The 27353-nt window shown below is 44.8% G+C and overlaps 1 protein-coding gene across 1 annotated transcript in view; it reads right to left on the bottom strand.

The window, feature by feature from the left end:
• Positions 1–5696: 5696 nt before the first annotated feature.
• The window catches only part of slgA (proline dehydrogenase slgA), a 339042-nt gene continuing 317385 nt past the window's right edge, over positions 5697–27353 (bottom strand). The window contains exons 9-11 of the mRNA XM_050183796.3: positions 24742–25172; positions 12186–12274; positions 5697–8164 (exon numbers count right to left, since the gene is read on the bottom strand). Of these exons, the coding sequence (XP_050039753.1) occupies positions 7959–8164; positions 12186–12274; positions 24742–25172 (726 nt within the window). The 3' untranslated portion in view covers positions 5697–7958. The remainder of the gene's footprint in view (positions 8165–12185; positions 12275–24741; positions 25173–27353) is intronic.

The following is a 27353-nucleotide window of genomic DNA, read 5'->3' as shown; positions in this document are numbered from 1 at the left end:
CTTTCCAACTGGGCCGTCATGTTACGGAGCAGTGGGGCATAGTGTTACTGTGAACAAAGACGATTATTTGACGAAGCGAGCGTGCGGCTGTTCCGGGCAGCCATCCTGTGTATGCAGCATTGCTGTAATTTTTATATACCTGTAAATACACCTTCACTTGACTATTTCTACCCCATGGCAATATTAATTCCCGAATGTTGTGGAGGAATGCATTGGCGTTCCAGTTACTTTCTTAACAAAATGTCGTTTTATGCACGGAAGCACAAAAGTAACCGGAACGCCAATGTATTTCTCCGCAAACTTTGGGAATCAATATCTCAAAACTGGTGTCCCCCTGAGAATTCGTTCGAAGCGGATCCGCCTCGTGAACTCCACAGCTGGAATTTGTAAATTACAATATGGGCCATAAGGTAATTAGTTAATTTGTTGTTAATTAGTTGATTACGTATTTCAATTTGTTGTGCAAGTAGTGTCTGCTACTTCGAGTTGACCACCTCATGAACTAGAATTGTCCTATCTGCCAAGGCAGCCTTAAAGGGACACTAAACGGAAAAACGGTTTCTTCTGCATCAGTAAATTACCATTCTACAACACCAAAAACACCACTCTTACAACGATAAGACGTTTGGTGGCATCTTGATGGCATCTTCTAGGGTCTACTAATTTTATATAGCGGTACAGGTTGACTACATTGTGTTCTAAAGGAACCAATCATTAAACACGGCAAGTTTCGGGAACCTTTACTCAGCCAGTGCGGCCCAAATGCGAAAACATACTTTGGAATCCCTGACGTCACACTGACATAGCGGCGTCGGGGTTTCGGCGCGAAATTCAAATACTGATACTTGGACCTTCATTTCCTCATCTAATAACCAAACTATTTTTTTGAAATTACTGCCTGCAGGGTTCTCAAACAATGCTTCATTAGTCTAAACTGATTTATTGTTTCGCTTTAGTGTCCCTTTAAAATATTTTTTAAAGTGTTCGCTGAAACACCTTATATACAGTTACATGAAATGCAGTGCTCAAGGAATATACGCCTCTACAATAAATATGTCTACAACGAAATGACCTGTGTAACGAAGGATAAATTCTTTCCCAGTTCTATTGCGAGCGTTACTGTGTGCGACCTTTTGTAACAAATGAAACTGGAGGCTCCAAGCACTTCGTTACAAAGGTGCTTGACTATACAATACTTGGCAGTAGCACAGCTACCCACAATCAGGCAGAGCTATAGGCGCCGTGCACGCCGACGGACGCGCCACTGGTGGCGGCCTTGCGCAGAACACGCGGGAGAGGAGCATGGCGCGCGCCGTAGATTGTTGTGTCGTGCTTCTCTGTCTTATTCACGTTTTCAGAGCAAGATAGGCAACGCCATTCGCACCTGTGGAGTGGCCAAAGCTTCAGGGAATGTCGAAGAATTGTTGCAAGGTGGGGGGCTTAATTAAATACCGGTGAAAACGTGCCGGCGATACGGTTCTAATCATTCCCGGCAAAGCCTCATCAGCGGGAGCAATGGTAGCAAAAATGGATCGTCGCTTCGAAGGGAAATTTCTTGTTCTCATCCTTTCCTTTGTCTCGTCGGTGTTTTTTTCCACTCGATCATAGTTAGACGCGTGAGCAACGAAGTTCGTCTGCAGTGCAGCATGAGGTTTAAAGGCATTTCGCTAAAGTTCGGAATGCTTTTGCCGCTTATATTGTTTTCCGCTTCTTTACCGCGTTGCGCTAGCTACGCAGCACGACTGCACGAGCGCATTGCGTTGTATGTTAAAGCTACTGAGGTTTGCAAGAACTGAAATTGTTGGTTTCATGTGGCGCGGTAAATCCTCGCACCAGCTGTCGCGCACTTCATGTTTTTACATCTATTTTATGCGTGGCTTCGCACATGTTTAACTGTTGCTAGTTGCTCCATGCATAACTCTTGTCGATTCTTTTGAGCTGCGAAGTTTTCACCCTGCCTTGTTTGTAAAGGGTATAAATCACGCTGTGTCTTATCGGAATGATACCAACGAAGTGCCTCTTTAACAGTTTTATTCTTTTCGCCCGAGGGCATCTTAGATATTCTTTGCGTTTTTGGAAATGTGTTTCGAAAATAGGCAGTTGAGGGCGAGAATTGCTAATAGCTGCTGCATATGGTATTTTTGTTCCATTTCTCGCTGAAAAGTTCGTGTCCCGTTTGGGAAGTCATCACACCTCGATGCTGCCTGAGCAAACTTAACACGCCGAGTGAGTTGTTTGTTTCACAACGTAGTCCCTTCTTGCATGTGAGTTTTGTACTCAACTGAATTCTTTCTTATACTTACGCTGCAGACGACTAAACCGGGCCTTGCCGCCAGCGCTCATCTACTTTGACTGGCGCTGCTCTGCCTTTAAATATATCATGTGGCACCTCTCTCTAGTAATATAAAAAAGTACTGAGAGGCTAGTCAGTCTCTAGCTTTGTACGTTTCCAAGCAGCTCCCTTGGGGAATTTAAAATTGCACAAACTGCAGCGGGAACCGTAGTTCATCGGCGTATGCAGCAGAATTGCATCGGCGGTACAGCACCAACACGCGCTTTTATTAACCCGTGTGTTTGGTGACTTCGTTGGCTAGTGTACGCGTTTCCATCAATAAATTGGCAATTACTCTTCTTGAGGCGACTTCGACAGCAGTTATTCGGCGATGTCAACTATATTCATTGGCAAAAAAATTCACAACGGCATATGCAGAGATTGCACCGTGCGGATTTGTTTGATATAAGTCAGCACTATCGACGGGTGCTTATTATTCAGGTACAGAAGCAGCATTGCGGCAAGGGTAGAATAAAAAGAAACCATCGAGAGATCGCATCACTCAACAAAATTTATCGGCTAGTCAACATGAGCTCCACGTCATGTAAATGGGGTTCATGGAGTTTGTCTGCGGGACCCACCTTGCACGTATGGGGACCATGTTGTCCCAAACACCGGTAACATCGTGTTCATATCCGTTCGCACAGAGGTCAGCATCTTCCCTACAGCTGTCACCGCAGAAGCAGCAGCCTGGCACCCGAACAAAGGAGAAATCGCAGCCGCGAATTTCAGCCGTCCTTGCTGCAAAGGGCTGTCGTCTGCTACTGCTCCCGCGTGTACTGTTGGAAGCGTCCGCTAGGTGGCTTTCAGTGGCGCCTCTATAGGCGGTGCACGAGGCGTATAGTGTATAGCTATAGTGACAAAGCTATAGAGATATAGTGTTACCACACTTGAATAGCACTGGGCAATTTTAGTTTACCGCTAAAATATTTGAAGAAAAAAGAAAAACAAAAAAATAAGGATTCTGCACCATTGTTTTTGAAGCTGCAGGAAAATTTTCCCAGTTCTGACTCTACCGCAGTGTGTTCCATTGAAATGTAGACAGCACACAGAAGTGTTGTGTGCTGCGACTAGCTCAGCTCGACGAACCTTGCTTGTGCCACATATACCAGCCAATCCATGCATGCTGGCAGTATGCATACACGGCATTAGGACATTGCTAGCAAAAATTTGGGACACCTCTGCATGACACCATGATGCCCGACCTTTGCAATGGCAAAAAGCCATCTTGCCAGCCACCGAGTAACAACAAAATGTTGTAATATGTCTAAAGATGGTTTCAGACAGTTAAAACAAATTCTCCAAACTGTATCTGTTAGAGTATATAAATTGGACAAATCTGATAGTGCATGAATTTACAGCTTATTTAAAAATGTTCCAAAGTTTACAAATATATTGCAAAAGTCCTACTCACAAATTAGTGGTATACAGTAGAGCACCTCTACAATGAAATGATTTGTAGAACAAAGGAATAATTCTGTCCTGGTTCCACTGCGAGCTCTGCAGTACACGAAATTTACGATACCTGTGTGAGAAATTATTTCGGACGCTCGAAGCACTTCATGAAAAATGCATTCCACTGTATTTCAGAACAGTGTATTATACATCAATTTTGCCTGCTTTAGATGTGTTGTTAGGTGCAGTTCATATAATTCTGATATAATTTTATGTACTGATGAGTTGTAAATGTGATGCCCTAGCTTGTTCAATTATGCAGTTTTCAACAATTACTGTTAAAAGACTTATGAAATAAATAAAAAGTCCACTTCTTACAGTCACTAGATATTGCTTTTCTTTAACTGCAACACGCCTCCTCAAATTTGGTGCAATTGTTGCCAAAAAAATTATTTAATCGTTTCCATGTATTTTGATGGGAACCCGCAAGATAAGGCTTCTTGCATGTTAAGCTTTCTTACTGCTTGCTGAAAATGACAGGCGTGACATATTCAGGACATGTTCAGAGCCACACCTGAACATACCCAAATCATACCTGATGCCACTGAGATTGTTGCTAACAAGATCGTCCTGATGATTTGTTAACTCATTTTAGCACCAACTAACACATTTAATAAATGGAACAGTTTTGACAGCACTGGCCCAAATGGGCAAACTAAATTCTGACTTGTTACTTTGCAAAGCATTTAATTGGTGTGAGCCATGGGGTTTATTTGTAGAGAGCATTTCTGAAGATTTATCATTCCCTGTGCACATAGTATTTCTGTTTGTTTAGCTTTATTTTGCCCATCATGATCATTTATTTTCATTGTTATTCACCAATATTTCCCTTACTTGATACCCCCCCCCCCCAGCATGGGCTCTTTTTAGTCTTGTGGTATTTTAGTAATTAAGTTCCATTCATCCTGGAAGAACTCATGAACGCTACGTTTTAAAAGGCTCGAGCAACTTACCTGCACATCACTCTCACTTGTACAGTCAGCCACAAAAGTTTGCAGACTGTGGTATCTGTAAAAAAGCTGAATGTCATAGCAGCCTCAGAACAGCCATTTGGATTTCCAGATTGCAGTGGTATATATATGAACAACATGGTGCTGTACTGCTTTAGTGGCTATGGTGGCAAACTACTTGTAAAATTTTCTCAGATCTGTAAACTTTTACGGTTGACTGTACACACTGTGCACTGGCGCCTTCCATCGGATCCGTCCTCTGAGAAGCTGTCACGGGAAGCACTGAAAGCAACTGCCTTGTGTACATCATTACAGGCCAACCTTATTTTTCGACAGACATTGTGTGAAACTAGGGGCAGGGGCTGACTCTTAATCGTGGCCAAACAAGGTTGGTTTACAATCAAGATTGAACATGTCAAGTGTCATTTAAAGTACAAATCCTCCCACAGCCACCGCTAAATGTGACTCGTCTCTTTGCTATAAACCACTACAAGCTTTTACCCTCACTCAGCCTTCTTCAAGGACATGACAAAGCATTTGATGATGAATGGAGCTTAGATGGTGGCACTACCTCCGATAATCATTTGTGAAGTTTGGGCAAATAAACAGCTAAATATGAGGCATTTCTTCAAAATATTATCTATTGTCCTAAAAATAAGTCGTCCAATGTCTGAATATTTATTCTTTTTACTTCAACATGAGGCTCTGTAACTTATGAGACTGACCAACATTCATCATTAAATTGATTGAATAAATACTGCCTGTTGCTGCCCTGATAGTGAGCAATTTCAAACGCACCTCAGCAAAACCAGATGCATGCGCCAACTATTGCTATTGGTGTGATATCAAGGCTAGCTCTTGTCATTCACGCAGTTCAATGCTTAGTAAAACAATATGCCTTGTCTGGTGGAAGCTGAACAGGAAGAAAAAGTGGCTAAATAACTGACAGCAACTAGGACTGGTGAGCACGGCTATTCTTTTATTAGCATCACAGTTTCAGCTGGTACAAGACCGTAATGAACACTTAAGAACAGCATGTCTGCTTTTTTGTTTACAAAGTTTCTTCTTCCAAAGGAGAGTCAACAAAATGCAGTCAAGATTCCCACATCGAAAAGTGGCACTACCAAAGAGATTCCTAACCAACGCTGTACAAAAAATGCTAAAATAAGATTGAGCAAAATGCTGGCAAGACAACACCTGCCACTGAGCAGCAGCCACTGGATGAAGCCAGGCTTCTCCATCATGTTAATCACTTCAGGTGCCATGTACTGCCTTCACCCAAAACAATAGATGGAGCTGGTGATTATTCTGGCCATCATTCGTGCCCTCTGAAAGGATCAATGGAAGCAAAGCACGCTCTCTCCAGACCTGAGCTCAACAGCAGATGTTAAGCACGCTTGCCGAACATGAATGGCACCTGCCTGGCATTTGCAAATTGAACCAGCAGTGCTCTGGTGTCAATAGGGTAACGATCGCTGCCACACTGTTGCCACTACGACTGCCACTTTTGTTCAGGGCAAGAAAATCATAGGCACATGCTGGTAATATTCCCGGAGCAATGCTTTTGTGGTGCTCTCGACTGACCACTTTCGTGGACATCACTTTTAGTGGATGACCAAGCAAACAGTACGCCCGTTGCTATAGTGAGACATTATGCAAAAAAGTGCAAGTACCCATGAAGGTGATCAAACAAGAATACAGATCTGCGATTTCTCTGTTTCCCCTAAATGTTGACTGCAAAATGCTCTCAAGCAATGCTTCACCAGCTGGAAATGGCCTCACCGACTTCCATTTCATGTACTACAATGGTTTATTGGCAAAAGAGATGAAGTTAGGTCACTGTCATGTGACTGGCTCACCTTAGAATTCTAGGTTGACAGTTCTAGATTGTCCAGAAATGCTCTGAATGTGGCAGAGTGTAATGCGTGCCACAATGATAGCTTCGGGGCCACATGAACGAGTTTCACAGAGCAAACAAGATTGTGCCTAAAAAAGTACAGGCACAGTGACAAGCAAGCACACATAAAGTTGCTTCAAACAGTGGCACTGTGAGCTGATACCATGAGTCGTATGTAGGAACAGTTTAATGGCCAGCCATGGTAGCCACTCAATGAATGCTAAGGCAAAGATAGCCTCAGGCTAGCATATGACGTGCCATGGGTGTTTAAAGCATCAAAGCTGGTGGCTGTTGTGAATGGCAGCACCAGAATAGTCATAGACAGCATAGGTAGCCAATGTCGTCACTTAAGGGCATTTTCTGCACCCTTCCCTATTTTAACAGGATATTTACGGTGGCAGCAATAGTGGCTACAAGGCTTTTCACCTTATCAATACATGAAAATGACCTGCCTCCATTCTAGGGCACCTACAAAAGAAATCAGTGTGGTCACCTCATTCAAGTTTCTCTTGTCCCAACAGTGAAACATTTCCTATATGGCCATAACAGACAAATGCAAATGCAAACACAAAAGCACAAAGTAACAGCTATAAAAAAAATTTTAAAGTTGACTGCAGATGGAGTCACAAACAAAGCACCATTGGCCAGTCAGATCAGCATGTAGTCATTCCAGAAAATAGAATAGCTGCTGCACGTTCAGATCAATACACATAGTAACAAAATCAGACCGTCAAAATAGATGAGCTTGCTTAAAACTGAAAACATGGTCTTAAATCGCCAGTGCAGCTAAGTGCACCATACATTGCTCATGAGCTGTGTTTAAAATTCCCTGCCACAGTTAACAAACGCAGATAAAGAAAATAACGTCTGCAGACCATCTTGTGGGGGCATGAGCTCTGGTGGCATGCGTATGCCGCACATCAGCAGTGGTGTATGCGTCCTCCGTGAATGTCACCACCATCATAACTGCATATAACTGCTGTGGTGCTATAGGCACATCAATGGGTACCTCTGGCCATGGTGAGGCCAGAATTTAAATGCTTAAGATGATGATACCCAACTATACAAAGTAAGGCTGCGTGTTCTTTCCACATATCTGCTCCTGTAGAATGCTGTCAAGTTGATCTGACGCAGCTGTTCAGCTTCAAGCTGCAATATAGTGGGGCGTGTCAAATGTTTGTCATCACCGAGCTAATTTTCCACATCCGAGGGAAGCATTCTTGGTGGTCACGTCAGCCAAGCAGATGTGTTACACCTGGAGGGAGACATCTGTGGCTGGTGCAGTGGCGATGCGGATGACACAGTCTCAGCAAAGGTCTGGAGGTCAGACAGGCTTGTAGTGGCCGTGAGGTGTGTACCAGATCTGGCCAGTGAGCAGGCGGCGCATGATCTCGTGCCTCAGTAGACCCAACTCTTTGGAGAGCTTCTGCAGCAGACTGTTGTTCTCAATGGCCCGCCGGGACAGGTATGGCATTACCTCATCGATGGGGCCATATGGGACATACTTGTACACCGAGTAGCCAGCCTGGCCTGCAAGCAAAAGTTGGGTAACTTCTAGGCATGCTCAGAAATTTAGCCCTGCACATGGCCTGTCCTTGCGTCGCACAATTTCCCAGTGTGACAAACCTAACCAGACCAAGCTACTGCCTTGGTCAAACTGTTTGCCAAGTACACAATAGTCAATCCAGGCTGCACTGATTAAACATCCTTAGGCATGGCAATGCTGTGGTGTATCTCTTAACACTGCAATGCAGATCACCAGGCATGGATGTAGCAGGTTCTGAACACGGTGAGCAGGTAGTACATTCCGCGGATTCACTATCCTGTAGCAACTCTACACCCTTGAGGTTTATCCAAAAGCTGACATCCACTTAAGCCTGCAGATATAGATAATGGGGCTAACCAGAAGCACATGTACCTCGAGGCAGAGAACTTCCATATGAAATGTTTATGAAATGTTTTGTCAGTAAATATGATGCTGCTTTCTTGCTCCTCTGTGCAGAATGTAAAACTTCATTTACAGCCAGAAACCCACGAAAGAGCCTCATTCTCCACAGCTAAGCGAAGCTGTGTGAAGGCTTCTGCTTCTTCAGAGCCATCTATGGTCATAACAGAAAGTATTATATAAGGAAGAGTGGCAGCAATAATGTGCAGTGTATGCATAGACTGTTTTTCTTCAAGCTTATCTACTTGATTTCGTTTGCTTTGATTAAGACTGCCTGCAATAAACTTTAAGTGCGCTGCTTGTCTTGAATTTCGTTTTCTTTTGCTAATGCATAAGTTATCTGCATTGATGTTCTTATTTCCACCTAGCTACTGTTATAACAGTAACCTACTTCTTTATAAGATATGAATTGTTTGTCCAGGTGCAATCCATGACTCAGGAACATTCATTTTTATGAGGGATGGAGCAAAAACTGTAAGGCACGGAGGAAAGTATGTACACACACACAGAGCCCTCCCCCCATAGCAACAGGATTCATACTTCACTGCATGTTAAATTCCAGATGCAAATGCTTCACTAACTTGCCCAAGCTTCAACATTAGCAATGTATCTCTGAGCTTTATTGGGTGTTTCTTATGTAGTGTCACTCTTACTGCAACGAAAGCATTGGTTTACTTTTGGCCAGTGATTGCTCTCAGTAAAGTACCACTGTTATTGTGTTATTGCTCTTGCACAAGTTGCACTTGCTGTACTGGACCATTCATGAACATTCTTAAAGCGACCTAGGTGTCATCGACTGCTCTGGAATGCAAAATGACGAATGTATACATAACAGAAGGACTCAAACAATCTGGTTTGATTCAATGATCACCAAAAGTGCTCATCACTATCACTGTGCGCTTAAATGTTGATTTGCTTTCATGGCACAAGTCTGCATAAGAAACAGTTCTGTTCTTTTTAAACTCCTTGGCAACAGTCACATGACCTTTATAACAAAATCCAAGTTCAAAATAAAAAAAATGATGCCAGAGAGATTGGCAGAGGGTGTATACTGTCACACTGTACTGATGATGGAGTATTAAACAATGCCACAAGTATGGATTAAGAATGTAACACTTTCTTGGATTAGGAACCTACCTACATAACAAGGGTCTCGAATCTGGCAACATTGATGCTTTCAGGTAGCATATGTGGGCTTACTGATCAGTTGGTTTCACCCAAAAAGATCATGTACTCGTGACGCCTGCAGCAGAAAGGATGTTCTACATCTGTTGCCAAGGTTTGCGAATGGTGGTGCTGGCTAACACTCCCACGGTTGGTTATAGTAGTAACACATAAATATTCCAAAAAGTGGATGGGAAGACAGCGCTGCGGTAGCTCAATTGGTAGAGCATCACACACGTAATGCAAAGATGTGGAATCGTTCCCCACCTGCGGCAAGTTGTTTTTTCATCCACTTTCCATTCCATTAATTTATCATTTCTTAATTTCAATTAGTCAGTACAAGCAATTTCCCCTTGTGTTGTCCTTGGTGTCTTTGTTTGTTGGCTTCTTATGATACGTATCATTAATAAAAATCAGGCGCCTCGCTTAACCCCCTTTCCTCTCGTTTATTGGACTAGCTCGTTCCCAAGAAGAGAGGCAATACTCAAATCACAATGTTGGCAGCGAGCACAGTTGTCAGTTGTTGAATCTGATCTCACAGGTGGAGTTCATCTGCTATTTATACACGTCTCACTATATATTTCAGAGTAATTGCTAGTGTTCACATAGGTTTGAGAGTGTACAACACTATTTGTGATATGCGCTGAATCTGATCAGAACTTGTTCGTTATAGAATAAGTGACACCTTCTTCACTACAGAATAGACGACAAAATTAAAGAAATTTTCAAAACATTAGGCGCACCTAGTGCTGAGCAATCTACAGTAGAATTTCGTTGATACGATACTGTTACGTACGAGTTCTCGGCGGCAAAGTTCGCAATTGAGAATGCAAAAAACGACCCATTACAGTTAAGCTTATTTCTTTACCAAGTGATAAGTTCCTGGAAAACCCGATCTTTCAGCACCAACATTCAGTAGATTGCCAAAGTGTGATCGTACAATATATTTTCTGGCCACCAGATCCCATGTAAACAAGAAGAAATTGCAGTTTCGCTCGAAAGACAAAGCATCGATTGCGATAGCAAATTAGTGGGCAGCTCTAACAAGTAAGGATAGTAGTTTCATCGGCTGTATAAACTTGTAAACATAGGCACACTAATTGAATTAACAAGCATGGTGCCACGCGCGCACAAGCAAACACGAATACATCTCACTCGATGACCGCGAAAATTCGCTGCCAGAATGCTGGAGTGAAGAAGTGCGGCAGGAGCAGTGAGCAAATTGATCTTCATGCTGCATCTCGCATCAACACGAAATAAGCCTCAAAAACACAGCGTGCGGCGGACTTTGTCACCGTCGCAGATGGCGTTCAAAATACAGCGGCCCGGGCGGGCGCGCGCAGCGGCGCGGGCTGCCCGGCGTAGAACGCACCTCCTTCCTACCCTTTCCCCAGAGCCTTGTGCACGACGAAAGACAGTGCACTTCCTCCTCGCTTTCCTCCCTCACGTGCACAAGACTGAGCCACGATCACCGGCTTTCACTCACACATACAGCGTGCGGTGGTGATTTTATACGGACTTAATATGGAACCCCACGGTGATGGCGATGGCAGAAATGTGCCTGGAGTGTCCATATAATTGCTACCGCAATAAAAGTGTTAGGCGTGCGCAATCGAGAACAGTAGCCGCCCGCCACAGCAGCTTCCCCGCAATACTCGCCTGCCAGTCTCACATGAAAACGCTGGCACGCTAAGTTTCTAATTCCGGTACCAACAATTCTCCCGGTTCATCGCACACCACATTCATAGCTATCGCTGCCAACCCTATTGCAATAAGCACCTTCACTTATCTCTTTCACAGCGTGTGGGCCATAGTGCGGTTGGAAAAGTAGTATGCACGCTTTAACCTGAATGCACCACCGATCGCTGCTGCAAGCAGCGCAAAAGGAGCATAATGTATTGCTCTGGTGATATTGTAGGCATCCTATTTCAGTGTAAAACACTATGCAATAGGAAAACAGCAGCGTGTGTCTTGGGTAGCTTGGGCCCTACCAGCTCGATGTGTGTCCGTGTCTCATGCCGCAATGATTTGATTCATGCCGAGTGGACACGTTAAACCTTTCTACCAAAATGCCCTGCTTGAAGAAGCTGCTGACCCAGGCGGAACTTGAGGAGCACAAACATACACTTGCCTAAGCCGTAAAAATGACAACGCGCATCTTGGGTCACTCGAGCCCTGCCAGCTCGGTGTCTCTTGCTGCAATGATTCGGGCAACACTTTGCATTCAGTAGACGTCAGCTACAGTTGAGTCTGTCAATTCTTTTTAGTGTCTCCTCATTGCAAGTTTTTTTTCAGTTCGTATGTTTTTTTCTCGCTTCCTTTTTTCCAAAACGCATGAACGAGGTTCTGCTGTACAATGATGCTGTATGGTAATGACGGTGATAATCAGGTGAAGACAAACACTATCAAAAAAGTAAGACAATGACACATGGCAATACTAACCCAGAGGAAAGCTGACCTGGTCGCACATTCCCAACAGCTGGCCAAAGCAGACGACTCTGTCATCAGGCCGGATACCCAGCTCCTGCATCCTGCACAGCATGCGGCAGGATGATCAGGCACGGTGGTCAAACGTCCACTATAGTGTGTGGCCAGGCTAAGGCGCTTCCTTCATCATTTACACAACAGAGAAACCTTTATGTGATGAATGTTCATTTAAAACAAAATAAATATAAAATGCTTCTCACCAATATCATTTTATGTGAGTATATGATGAAAATAATTATGCCTCTGGTTTTTTTATGTTGTTTGTAGCTTGTCTGACAAGGTGTCACATGTTGTGATATGTGGGCTGACTATTTTTGTTGATGTTCTTCTGAATATTGGCAAACTACCATAAAAACCGGACTATAGGTCGGACCGGAATATGGGTCGATCCCCCAACTAACGAATTCTAAAAATGAAAAAAATCTTTTTCAATGGCAAAAGTACCGAAAGACACCCTTACCCTGAAACAAATGTGACTCATGCACAATAGTGACAGTATTTATTTAAATGCTGCTCGCATGTGCACCCGGCCAATTTTTAACAGTATCACGCGACCATCGACCCGCGTGCTTGTCAGCACCTTATTAACGGTGCTGAGCGGCGAAACAAACGAGATACGTGCATGTCTATGCATGTAACTTTCACTATCTCGCCGCTCTGTGGCGTGATGATAAGGAGCTGACAAACACGCTGGTCGATGGTCGCGCGATACTGTTAAAAATTGGCCGGGTGTACAGTACACAGAAGGGCACGAAGTGCACGAAGTGCGCAAGCGCTACTCCGAATCAAAGCAATGTTTTTGATCAGAGCCGTCCGAACTAAAGTCGGATGATGAGTGCTTCTCGCTGCCCAGTCCAGAGGCGCGCGCAATCTCTACCGCTTTCGAACGGATGCATTCCGCTGTCATAGGCAGCGATCTTACACACAGCTCCCGGACGAACTCCGCAACCTTGTCTTCCAGTTCTGCGGTCCGCACACGAAATGACGTTTTCTGTTGGTTCGCTGCTTCTGCCTCCGCCAGTACCGAATGCTTTTTTCGGATACTCCAAATTCGTGCTGTGCCGCGAGGTTGCCGTGGGCTTCCGCGCACTCAATCGCCTTTTTCTTGAAGGTGACGGTGAATTGCTGTCGGCTTCCGCTCATTTTGAAACAAAATGTGAAAAAACAGCCTTTAACCAATATAACTTTGTAAATAAATAAATAAATAAATAAACTTTGTGACAATGTAAACGCAAATTGGCGGTGCCACAATGTCGCCACGTCGCGCTGCTGCTGGTGGCGATGGCAGCGCTTTACTTCATCCGCCCATTCTTGCAACACTTCCGTAGTTTTTCCGCCAATGTCCGGTATATAAGACGAGGGTCGACTTTTCGCAATGGTTTTTTTAAAAATGTTCAACTTATATTCCGGTTTTACGGTACAGTATATTGCAACTATGTGGTCCAGTCTTCTTTCTTCCTAATATTTTATTTTTCTCTTTACATGTATGAATTCACTTACGTTGTACCAATGCCTATTTTCTGTATCAAGCACGTACCTAAGGGCCCCCCCCCCCCACCTCGAAATTAAGATGCATAGCAACCCCCCTTCCCCACCCACGCCACCACTTCACACACACATTCCTAAAGCGCCGCCAAATCAATGTTGAGACTTGACAGCTATTCAGCGGTCAACATTATGCTGCCTTTTTCCCTCCTTTTGGGTGGCGGTAGTTATCGGCGTCTCCTGGGATGTGAAGGTTGGTTTCCTCATCAATTCGGTGTCTGCACGATTAACTCAAGATGCACTCAGTTGTCACCGTCTATACAACGGTCATGCGCATCGTTGTTGCTTCGTTAGTTCAACCTTCTTCGTTTAGACTGATCCAGGGACCAGGAAAGGGATTCAGTCCATGGTCAGTTCGTCTGTATGCATGTGGAACGAGTTGCGGCCAGAGAAAATGCCAATTGCGCTTAAGTTTTCTTTTTGTTTCATTATTTCCTCTAGCGACGGCTCGCCGCAACGCTGACAGATCCTCAGAACCACATACCCGTGATATGGGTTAGATAAGGCGGAAAATAAAATAATGCGAGACAGTGTCCATCATCAAACAATGCAATAACCCTTAAACTCATGGGCAATATGACTGTAACCCATTAACTCGTCTGGTTTTTCCCTAATTGTACAGCTCTTTTCGTGCAAAATTGCCAACTGGGAACTAGAGTCGCAAGGATCTGAGAAATTACGCGATCTACTAAGGGAGAGAGCCAAGGCAACAGCCAAACAGCAAGGAAAAGTGAAAAATAACAAATATAACTGTTTTTTACGAAAATATTTATGGATCACCATCTTGTTTAAACAGGAAGTAGAGAAAACGCCGCTGGACGTGGAGGACAATTCCGTGTGTTCTCAATGACGCTTCTACAGTTATCATTAGAGCCGCCTAACATAGCCACTTCTCTGCTGTGCTTATATAGGTGTTTTTCTAGCCTTCCGCAGTTGTAGGGGACTGGCGGCCATGCATTGTTACGTAACTTCACAAATAACAATACGAGTCGGTTGTGGCACTTGTTAGAGCAGTAAACGAGGGATGCAAAAGAACTGTGATTGTTCCGCAAATATATATTTCTGTATAATTCTTCCAGAACTAATTAAAAAAACGCTACCATAGTCGGATACAACTTAAGTCTGCAATGAAGCCCCGTCCACGTCCTCATAACCGCCAGTCACTGTTCCTCCGCGAGGCTGCAAATAATTCGTACTTAAAACTTTTTCTGTTACCCAAATAAGCCGGTAACTACAAAAATAAAATTATTAGCGCGTAACTTTATACATTTTCCCTCGCCTGTTATAGTGGAATGGCGAATGCCTAATTCTTTATTGAACTAAAATAACATGCTTGCTTTGCTACAACTATTTGTTGTGAAGTTTCACTTCAGTTGGCAGTGAAGTTTCATGAGTAAAACGGGTGCAGCAGTGAAATGAACTGCACCGCAGACTTTTGAAGACTCCATACATTTTGTCCATGTCTGTTGCACGCCTCATTGATGAAAAGACTTTTCAAGAACAGCAGACGCTCCGGAGGTATCAAGTACAACGCCATTTTGAAAAGGCCGCATGACGACGATTTTGTTTGCTTCTGTAATTGGCTGGCACAGTAGCCCAACTCCGTGCGGTCCGTGTGCCTTTGTTGCCAACTGCTGTTCTATTAAGTTCTATTCTACTAAAGTAATCTTTATTTTACACTTTTGCTTGTTTACTTGTTCTTGGCAGTGTTCTTTCTGCGCTTCTTTCCTGCGTGAGTGCATTTGGCGTAGTTCTTTGTTTGCCAAGTAAAGGAGAGGTGTATCGCAGAGGCGTACCTGTAAAATACACCTTATTTCATTTCTCTTTTGCGGGTTTACGTGTATTTATGGCGAATGGTAGGTGTTATTCACATTTGTACTAGTAAAGATACCCCCCCCCTCATTTGCATAGAAAGGTTACCTTGAGTTGCGCCCTCCCCCCCCCCACCCCGAAAGAAAATCCTGGGAACGTGCCTGATCTGTATTCGATTTCTCCTCCTGTACGAGCCTGAAAAGGCTTACAGTATTTAAATAAAATTTTTTAATGCTTATAATAAATATTGGATATAACAAACATAATTTTGTGTTCGGTCCAACTTCATTTTAACAAGGTCCTGCTGTATTTAATTAATTCAGCAGCAATTTAATGTGGATCAGTTGGCTGGACACAGCTTTAGAATTTACTAGATCAAAGAGAACACGGACAAGAAGACACATTACAGCACTAAGGTGGCCACTTGAAGCTGTGATTTAGTTCTGGTAAAATCTTGGAGGGACACATGCACGAGTCAAGCTTGCGATCCCAATCATATATCAATGTTACACAAAAGTGTCACCTTACTGACTGCAGGATGGGCGGTGCACTAATACACATGCTAGTACTTCATGTTATATCCTTTCCTTAGCTCGTGTATAGTAAAATATTAGCAATCTATCATATAAACGAAGTGGGGCAGGAAGTGTACCAGCATGCCATTTGAAAGTCGGTGGTGCACGGTTGAAACCATGATGTGATTGAAAGATACCAAAATTAACAAAGAGAAATGCTTTATAAGCCAACAAAAACAGTGTGGCAAGTATGACTGGAGTAATGAAACAGATGTGTACTATGATCCACTAAAGTAGTGCTGGCATACGCAAGCAAGGAATGCATCAAACACTCATGCAGAGCCAGCTATCTTGAGCTCAAATCACTGTGATTGACCATCACAACTGAAAGTGAACTTACTGTAAACTATGTTTAGGTATTCACTTATAACTAATACACAGTGGGAGCAACAATGTGCTTTTCAGCAGTCGAGGAAGATAAGTGGACATGATGCACTGGCAAAACTCCCTTTCATGACAGGTAGCTGTGTTACACCGTGTGACCTCATCTAGTGGAGCCCTGCGACACCTTTTGACGAAGTTACTAAGTGTGTTTGACGTTAAAGGGCATCACAGCAAAAATCTAGCTCCAGCAAAAAAAGATTTTCAATATTTTGTGAGAAAGCAGGGTTCACATCAGCAATCAAAAATACACTTTCAACTCCATTGTGGAGCTCCCCATTTAACACCTTGCACAATTGAGTGGAGTGGTGCCTGTATAATGCTCTGCCGTGCTTGTAATGCTGTGCCTGGTATAAATAACCCCGCTGAAATGTTTTCATGGCGGTAGTCATTCTACATATCCCAAATCGATCTTCGTTTGGTTGGCATATCGGCCAGTTGTCAGTGAGCAGAAAAAGATGAGCCCCTGTCTCCCAGTGAGGTTCTAACTTGCAACCTTTCTGTTGTGAGCCAAGTGCCCAAACTACTGCGCCAAAGCAGTTCCAGCGACGTGACAGAATAGAAAGGACACGTTATGCGGCTCTACACATGCGCAGTGAGGTGATTATATTTGCACCATTTTGTGCTTCCATCATGAAGAACCAGAGCCCAGCATTAAAAGCACTGGAATGCTATATTATGCAACAGTGAAAATGCAGGCGCAATGAGATGTTGGTTGTGCTTTGCAAAGGAATAGCGTCTCACACTGGAAAGACTAGAATGCTATGTGTTACAGTGAAAAGGCACATTTATTAGTGCAAAAGCATTACATACCCCATTATGCAAAAATCTGGCGTTGTAGTCAGTAGCGTGAACAAATGATGGTACCAAAAATTGGCGACGGCAAAGAGTAAAACCACATAGAAACATACTCGAATTGATGTCAATTTCTCAGGGAGGTTCCTGTAAACAAAGTAAATTAATGCCTTTGAAAAGAAAATTAGGTGAATTTCCTTCTGGGTAGGAATTGAGCCCATACATACGGGGTGCGAGACGAACACCCTTCCCTGATGCCACGGCGGCTCCATGGTTCTGGCTGACTAAATGTGTGGCCCAGAGCTTGCACCGTTGGGCAGGTGATGGTGCAGCCAATAGGGAGGCGCCACGTCATGAGTGTATAAAATGAGTGTACAAAATAAAAAGCATTAATATCAAACTGAATGCTGATGAGTGGTCCTTCAAGTTATGAATTCTTCGCAGGCAAGCGAGTGGATTTAGATGCTTGGTGCAACTTCATTTGGCCTTACCGAGGCGCAGCTGGAACGCAGGTGAGAGCTTGCGTGGACAAGAAATGTGCAGAAGAAAAAAAAGATTTCACCAAAGCAACTACAATGCCTTCCCACACGTAAGCAGTCTTAAGTGTCTCTGCCAATTTTTTCTGTGTTCCTAGATACGTTTCTCGTGATGAATATAGCCTGACAGGCTTCTCAGAGGAAATGCCAGTGGGAAAGTTGCCTTGACACATTGTACAGTTTAATGTCAGTGTAATCGGTGCAATCTAATATTTGTTATATGCATAATTCATTACACTATAATATTGCCAAGAAAACATTTAGATTTTCTTTGTCGTACCCACTACTTCGTTATATCTGTGTTAGTTACATCAATGTTCAACTGTAATGTGGGTGCAACATACTGTAAATTATATACAGTAGAACCTCGTTCATACAGTTTGGAAAAAACTGCAAGATAAAACGTAGTAACCGGGGAAACGTATGATCCAAAATAACTAAAAAATTCAACAGGCTTAACTATTGTTGACATCTTTGTAATGCGAAATGTCCCGCGGATCGTTACGGCACGAGACACCAACGCACGTCGCACTGGTGATGCACTTGCGGCGCGTGACTCGTTCTGTTGTTTTCGTATTGCGTGATGTTTTAAACAGGCGACGGGAAACTGAAATGAAATCGAGCTAGTGGGCGACGCCGGATGCCGCTGAAGCGAAACATGATGCCCACATCGAGCTTGCCTACACAGGGAATGGCAGCGCGTTTGGATTATTGCCTGCTAAAGGCGTGCAGTATGGTATACCAATGGCACTACGCTTCACACACTGTAAAGCAGATAGGTGAAGATGCTTATTGCAATAGCTTTGGCGGTAATAGCTGTGAATGCGGTGTGTGCCGACCTGGGTGGAGGTTTGCTGATACTAAAATGAGAAACTGAGTGCGTGTTTTTACGTGACACAGGCGGGCGAGTGCTGCAGTGAAGCTGCTGTGATGGGTACCTATATACTGATCTCGATCGCACGTGCCTCGCGCATTTTCTTGTTTACATGGGATTGTTAGCAGCCGCAAAACATATCATACGATCACAGTTTGGCAATGTACTGAACGTTGATGCTGGAAAATAGTGTTTTCCAGGAATGTATGAACTGGTGCAAAATGAGCGTGACTCTACTGGGTCATTTTTTGTGTTCTCGGTTGCAAATGTTGGAGCCAGAGAAACGTACGTAATGGGAACGTATCAATGAGGTTCTACTGTATACATGTTGTGAAGTGCTTGTGGAAATGCCTTTATTGGAGGAAACATAAGTTCCCCTTGGCTACTGCTGTTACATCTTGTTCATCGTTAGAGGGAAACGGCGTAGGAATCTGAGAAAAACATCAATCAGAATGAAGTCTTCATCAGATTCCTGCACTCTTTCCCTGTAATGATGAACCACCAACGAGTCCAACTTAAAGCACTGCTCAACATCTTGCTAGCTCTCAAAAATAAAAGGTCTCATAGGTTTGCGCAGATATATCCACATGTGCATGCATGTACAAGTGAGTGTGCGTGTATGTGTTTCTGATTTAATAGGAAGACTACACAGGTGTGCGGTCTCCATTTGCAAGTTATGAAAGAAGGAGATATTTTATTTATTTCAAGTTACACTTTGTGTTACTGGGAAAGGTGAAAGAAGCAGTGCCAATGCATTGTGCCAGTGAACAGAAAGGAGCCAGTACTATAGTATTAGCCATGAAAGGCCTGCTGTCCCTCAAACATATGCAAACTTGCCAGACAGGAAAAATGTGCACACATTTGGCACTTATGTTTAAAGGGACACTAAAGGCAAATATATGTCAACGTGGACTGTTAAAATACTATCTCACAAACCACGCAGCCCAGTATTTGTTTCAAGAAAAGACTTAGTTTAAGACAAAATCGCATCTGAAGGGTTTGCATTCCTCTAGCACAATTAAAACCACCCACCCACGAGCAAGGACTTGTGATGTTGCGTACGCCATTACTGCTCTTTACTGCGGTCGGTTAGTAACATGCCGTCCAACAGCCAGCGCAATGATTTCTTTTTCTTCCTTTTTTTTCTTGTGTAATACGCAAAAGCACAACCAAAAACTGAGCGATGACACAGCCGACAGCATGCCAAGGCATCACATGGATGCAGAACTTTCTGCTGCTTGCACAAATTTTGCCCGCCTGTTTCTACACGATTGTGCGACAGCAGCAACCAGTGCACATGCCTCGATCCGAATTCGATCTTGCCACTTGCTCCCCTCCGTAAGTGACAGCAAGCAATAAACGGTAAAATCAGCCTTAGCTTTGTCTGATCTCACACCGAGTGCAAAGCGTTCAAGACCACCTGTGCAGCACAGCCTCGGAGGCCATAGAGCCACGAAAGTGTTTTGATTCATAGCTGTCAGGTGGCACCATATCATTTACCACTGGCGGCATGGAGTGCAATTTTACTGGCTATGACAGCACATTTAAACTAGATCTAGTACCTTCTGGTTAAAATGTCGGCTCCACAGCATGTATCAGATTTTTTTATGGCCATGCTATTATTTTCAGGCAACAATGAAATTTTGTCGCTACATTTAAAAATGTTTCCTTGATGTACGTAGTTCTGCCACAGCAGGGGGAGAGAGAAAAGCCGACAGGTCGGGCCCGAACCAGCTGCTCGGCACTGGGGGAAGAGGAAAGGGTTCAGGGTGGTGCACACTCCAAGACTCTCCAAGGTCTCTTGTCCATAGCAAGACACAAGAGTGCGACAGGGTCCACCAGTCACGTTGCTTGAATATTGCATGCATGTGGTTGCACCTTTATTACGAGCTTCGTGAGCCAGGAAAACAAGCACAGCACTAGTTAACACATGTACACAAACTACCAAAACATGAGAGTGCAGGTGGTGTGGAATCGAGTGGAAACAACCTTTTGACTACCCGCTGCATTGTTGTCAAGGGTACCATCAATCAGTTTTCTTTTTTTGAGAATCGAATAGCAGTAGACAAGCAGCATTTTTATCTGTGTTATAATGCAATGCAGTCATCTTTTTATTATCAGTGGTTGAGTACAAGTGACGAAATTATAATGAGGAGTTTCTATCTCATCGGACTAGTGTAGGATGTCCAAATGGAGCCTCAAACCTACATTGTGGGGATGCGAGACTCTCACGCATCCCCTGATATGCTGTTTTCCCGCACGGCTCGCGTGGCCTGGCGCCCGCGGCGGTCGGCGTGGTACAAGCGCGGTGCGAGAGATGGCGCGACCGTCGCGCCGCGGCGGGGTTACTCGGGCGCCGAGGGACAAGGAGCGGCTTTTTGCCGGCGGGTCGGCGAAGAGCGTGGACATTCCGCGCGCGCTGCGACCATGCTTCTGCGAGACCGCCTCGCGTGGCCGCCTTCGAACGCACGACCGTTGGCGTGACCGAACACGCGAACGACCAGGGTTGGGATCCAGCAGGGGGCGAACATATTCGCTCGCTTTGCGGTCGTGGTGAGTCGGACTTCTAGATTTGTCGCGCGCCCATCGGCATGTTTTGGGGATAGCAACTCGGCTAGCTGGCATTGATCTATGAAAGGTGCAATAAGTGCCCTTGTGACTGTTTGCACTACTGTGTTGTCGTTCCTTTGCCCCCAAGAGTACGGAGGAGAAACCCCGTATCTCCCACATCTGGCGCCCAACGTGGGGCTCTTGGGGCATCGGACGATAGATTTAACAGTTTTGCTTCGTTCAAGACCTTTGTTTGAACCGAAGCGTAGGCCTAGCGTGAATTTTGATCGCTAGCATCAGCGGCGTGCTTTCTTGAGCGAGGCGACGGAGGCTGTAGTGTGTTTGAACATGTCAACATGCTAAGCCTTTTCGCAAGTGTTTTTCTTTAATGGCATTAGTTGGTACGAGAGCCACGTGGTCTGCATCCTGGGAGAGCGAGGCTGAGCGCCCGCGGAGCAGTGGCAAGCCTGAAGCGAGTGAGTACGGAAGCCTCGTGGGTGGTCCGAATTTCTTATGTAAATAGCTTCTTCTATCTCTTTGACTCGGATGAAGTTGCGGCTCAGGGAGCCGGGTGGCCGCGGGCCACGGGTGCCACGACGGGCTGACTGGTATTGCGGCCTGGCACCGGGCGCTCCGACACTGTCTGGGACGGTGGGCGCCGTCAACTCGGATGCTGTGTGCACCGAGCGGAGTAGGACCACCTCACAGAGCTAACGTCTCCTCGCGGCTGCCTGTTTTGCGCCCATTTTGGGTGTTGTTTTTGGATGCCGGTTGTTGTCAGGGTAGCGACGCTTTAGGCCTAAGGCTTTACGAAGCTGCCTGTCGCACATGGAGGGACACAACCTGGTGGACCGTGGCGTTGAGGTGTTGCAAGTTGCTTCCCTCATTCTAGTTTAGCCTCGCACGAATTGAAATTATTCGTTCGGCTCAAGGAAGCGAGCTTCGTTCACGCGGACTTAGCATCTGAGTAGCTGCCCAATCTTTTGCTAGCCGAGTTGAACATCGTACCACGTGGGCGATGCGCATGCAGAATTCCTCTCCCTTGCACTACTTTAGTGTTTGCCGAGTGTGTTGAGTCTACGCAGCGTCACTGGAGTCACCCCGGGCGATGGTGATGCTGTGGCCAGTTCGGCGCAGCGACTTCGGCGGCGGACAAAGGAGCCAGCGGTCACCGACAGCTACGGCGGCTCTTGCCAGCAAGGCGCGTCGGCGCGAGCGACGCTTGCTCGGACCGACTACTGCGTCGTCGTTTCCGGAGTCCTGGCCTGGAATCGTGCCGTCGAGTCTGCAAAGCTGCTGCTGTGACCGGCGGACGGCAGCGGTATACCCAAGGACAATGTCGGCTCGCATGCTATGGACAGCGTGTGGACATTTCCTCAGCGCGACCACTGTTGCATGTACTATCTTGTTCGCGAAGCACGGGTTAATGTTAGACCGTGTCACATGTTTCGCCGGAATAAGAAGTGATTTAAGGTTGGGGGGATGTGGGGATGCGAGACTCTCACGCATCCCCTGATATGCTGTTTTCCCGCACGGCTCGCGTGGCCTGGCGCCCGCGGCGGTCGGCGTGGTACAAGCGCGGTGCGAGAGATGGCGCGACCGTCGCGCCGCGGCGGGGTTACTCGGGCGCCGAGGGACAAGGTGCGGCTTTTTCCCGGCGGGTCGGCGAAGAGCGTGGACATTCCGCGCGCGCTGCGACCATGCTTCTGCGAGACCGCCTCGCGTGGCCGCCTTCGAACGCACGACCGTTGGCGTGACCGAACACGCGAACGACCAGGCGTTGGGATCCAGCATGGGGCGAACATATTCGCTCGCTTTGCGGTCGTGGTGAGTCGGACTTCTAGATTTGTCGCGCGCCCATCGGCATGTTTTGGGGATAGCAACTCGGCTAGCTGGCATTGATCTATGAAAGGTGCAATAAGTGCCCTTGTGACTGTTTGCACTACTGTGTTGTCGTTCCTTTGCCCCCAAGAGTACGGAGGAGAAACCCCGTATCTCCCATAACATTTACCTCAATTTCTCAATTAGTAATGCCTTAGAAATTCTTGAGCATTAACTACCTTTAGCTTGACTGAATATTTGCCTTTAGAGTTCTTGTAAAAGCAAACCACACTGTACACAGCCTACCATTAGTGCCATGAATGGTGTGTGTGACATGAGTGTAGTACCATTCATGCCTCACCACAGTCATGTTTGCGCTAGATCCAAAAAGTGGTAACCAGCGATGTGCTGCAAAGGAGCAATGCGTCAGCTACAGCTATGCAGCATTGTTAACCTGTCCTAACCAGATGAGACGAAGAAGCACTGTATGGTAACTCGTCCTTTGCTTTTCTTCCTATGTTCTGTCTGTTTAACGCTACTTAACAATGTCACATAATTAAAATGACCAACTAGCCCAGCTTTCCTGTTCAATTCACCTTCGTGCTGTATCGCGTATTGTAAGCAGCCACTATCATACCATAGACAATATCTTAAATATTCTTGATAGCAATCATATTTCTGTAAGGAAAGTATAACAAGAAAAATCACTTCTAAGCATGCTTCATCTGCTTTATAGTGTTTAATAATTTCAGTAACACAAAGGCTAAGTTCCTTTAAGTGTTTAGCTGAATGTATGTATGAATTTCTGATGGATCACCAATTCCCTGATACACCGATGTCACTAATGCATTCTGTTGGAGTGTGTTACAAATTATTACTCACAAATATGCTTTTTCTCAGTCGCAAATTAAGTGAGTGCACCTATCGGCATCCTTATCTTTTTTTTCTTTGTGTTCTTATTGTTTTATTGTTCTATTTTGATGGGGTGGCAACACTGATTGTAATTCATGCAGGTAAACCTACAAACCTACGCATGCTCATGTACGGCTCTTATGTGCAAAAGTGGAGCGGAGTGGCTCTCAAGCTTATTGTAAAAGAAAAAAAAAGCCACTTGACTCTGGTACCACAATCAGAAATTCCTTTGGAAATATACAGCACAAATCAACAAAGGAAGCAGAAGACTCAATTAAATGTGGCCTTTGATTTGTATCCTTTGACATGAGTCAGCACCTCCTTTGGTTGGTGCAATTTGTTTCCATGTTCAACTCGTCCAGCTTGCCATTCTGATCACTGCCACGTAGGTCAGGGATGGGTCACAGCAGCTATTCCCTCTGTGTGTCTGTTCAAGGCTTTTCTGAAGTGCGCAAGCAACATCTGTGCCAGAAATAAAAGAAGAGAGGAAAAATTCGTGTTGCGTCTGCTCCAGTGCACTGTGTCGCCACCTCAGCACCTTGAGGAAGTTTCAAAGGAGCACAAATCCTGGGTGACTCACCTACGAGCCATGCACACCAGACAAATGTGACAAGTAACCCACAGATGGGTCAGCACGCAAAGGAATGAAGACATTAAAAGATGCTGCTGCAGCAAACATGTTAAATATGGTATTATAGTCAATGGCTCACTTGTTGACGGCGAAACGAATGGTGTCCTCATTGTGTGAGGCCACCATGATAGCAATGGAGCGCCGCTCCTTGCTTTCCACCACCTGTCTCAGGCACTCGGTGAGGGTGCGGTAGTACGTGGCATTGGTGTCCTCGTACGTGGCATTGACGGGGTCCTCATAGCCAAGGGTGCGCGCCCGCAGTCGCTCCTGCTCCAGGTAGGCACCGCGCACCAGCTTGGCGCCAAAGAAGAAGCCTTGGCGCCGGGCAAGTTCCAGGTCGCGCACCACGTGGTCATATGTGGCGCGCAAGTAGCACTGGTATGTGTTGAACACTATGGCCTTCTCCCGGTTGTACTTGCGCATCAGCTCCATGGTGATGCGGCTAATGGCCGGCTGGAAGTAACTCTGCTCTGCGTCTATCATCACCCGCACGTCGCGTGCCCGGGCTGCCTGCACCAACGTATTCCGTACACTACTTCAGAAGGCCCGACTGTGAGGCTAGTTGGTCTATCGTGCTGACGGGAAAAGTTAGCGCAAAAAAAAAAAAAAATTGGAGACAGACACAGGGAACAGATGAAGATGAATGCTGCGACCAACAGTTTATTTCTATAAACACACCCACCGATATGTAGCTCATTCAAGCACATGCATCATGCCACTTCTTCATACGAAAGCATGAATGTATATCAGAAAGGGCTGCCGCATGTGTCAGATACAAGCACTCAAGAACTCAAGCTCAGCATTGTGCATTGCAGTTGACGCCTTGCTTATAGAGATAATGGAATACCTGTTAATAAAGAAAGCTTTCCAAGCCAACTGAGCCACGTTACTTGCAGACCTGCCTAAAATCCTGGTTTCACTAAACTGTGCCTCGCATCCCCATGCCATAATATGGGTGACCAAATGAGCATACTTTTCATCTTTCCTTTCAATTTTTAGACCATGCTCTCCAATTTACCACGCTAAGTTTTCCAGTCAATATTTCAAATATAACAAACAAAAAGGAACACATGGCTGTGCACTTGTAGTACAAAGAACTGAAGGCTTCTCAAGAATGTCTAAGCAGATAGAAGTCATCATAACAGCCTGTTTGGTCCAGCACAAATGCTGAAAAGCACCTAGAGACAGCACCTAGATGTAATTAAAGCCTAATTGATCATGGATTAGTGATTCAAAAGAGTCTGCTAGGTTACTGGTGTCAGAGCGGTAACCACCGCAACATGATTCATGCCTCCTATTCTCATAACAAAGCTTTTGAACCATGAACTCCAAGGGCTGAGAGTAAAGTGCCCTTCAAGTGTCCACAGTTTCCTTACTTTCTTGATAAAGAGCACCCCCCCCCCCAACCCCCCTTAAGTTTTTTGCATTAGCATGACTAAGATTGTGCCCAGATGAGCAAAAAAATGATACATCATGTCCTTTAATCACCGCCACACTCAATTTCATGTCCCCTGGTAAAATTCCAACAGTTCTGTTCTACTTGGGAATGCCCGTTTCATGCAGCCATTCCTGCAATCCCTTCTTTCTATTCATATTACGCATAAAAGAGAGAGTTAAATAATTTAATACCGGTTTTTTTACTTCTATTTCAATCTGTATTATGTATTAGTAACACATTCACGTCTGACAGCTGGGCTTGCCCTTCCTGCCGGTTTTCTCAGCAAATGTGACGGTGGCCCAGCCAAGGAAAGCCTCAAGGCAGCACATCTTGTAAAGACCATACCATCATGTGCATTAATATTTAATCAATGACAAAGTGTGCATACTTCAACTTTTCCGTATGACACCATCTAGGTACTCGTAGCAGAACTGATAGTCGGGACTGATAGTCCTTGTCTAATGTGCGCACTACAAATTTCACCATGAATAGGTACTTGTTTTTTATCAGAAGACATGCTGCTGCATTCGATGCAACTCTGATGCTATCATATGGCATTACCATTCCTACAATATTGTTATTTTAATACCTAGCATCACAGTAAACAGAACACTTCCATTTGATTCTGGGTGAAACAGGAAGGTTATGCACATAAACATAGCATTAAACAGCATGGTCTGCAAAATGTTGCTTTTGTGAAAAATTTGAGCGCGAATGGGCTTAGTTGAAAGGGTCACATATACATGGTGCTGTTATTTACATAGCATTCAGCACTAATGCAAGCACGGTTTTTCGAGAGCTTGGAAAGTTTTACCTACATTATTGCAATTATCACATGAACTAACAATGTAAGCGACTGAGGTGGTTGGTACTTCATGACCGCCAAACCTGCATAGCATTCATTTTTTTTTTTACATAAGGACCATAGCATTTTGTTTACAACTTCATGCATTTATTAAGCAGCAGTATTTACTAACTCACAGTGAAAGACATGACGTATATATAGATACCATAGAAACATATCTGTAAACGTTGCAAATAATGTAACTCATTGTGGCCCACTATTTACAGAAATATTCTGCGCATGCATGAGAGATGTATTTTTTAATAAAATACTTTTGTCCACGGACTTGCAGTGCAAAGTATTGTCCCCATTCAACAGCATCACCATTGCTACCCCAGACCCTTCTGCTCTGCGAGGGTTTGGCAGTGGTAAGAGCTGTTGAATGGCAACAATACATTCCCTTTCGGTG

This window comes from Dermacentor andersoni, chromosome 3 (assembly GCF_023375885.2).
Source record: "Dermacentor andersoni chromosome 3, qqDerAnde1_hic_scaffold, whole genome shotgun sequence".
NCBI lineage: Eukaryota > Metazoa > Arthropoda > Arachnida > Ixodida > Ixodidae > Dermacentor > Dermacentor andersoni.
The sequence above is the reverse complement of the archived record's forward strand: the minus strand, read 5'-3'. Positions and strand labels throughout refer to the sequence as shown.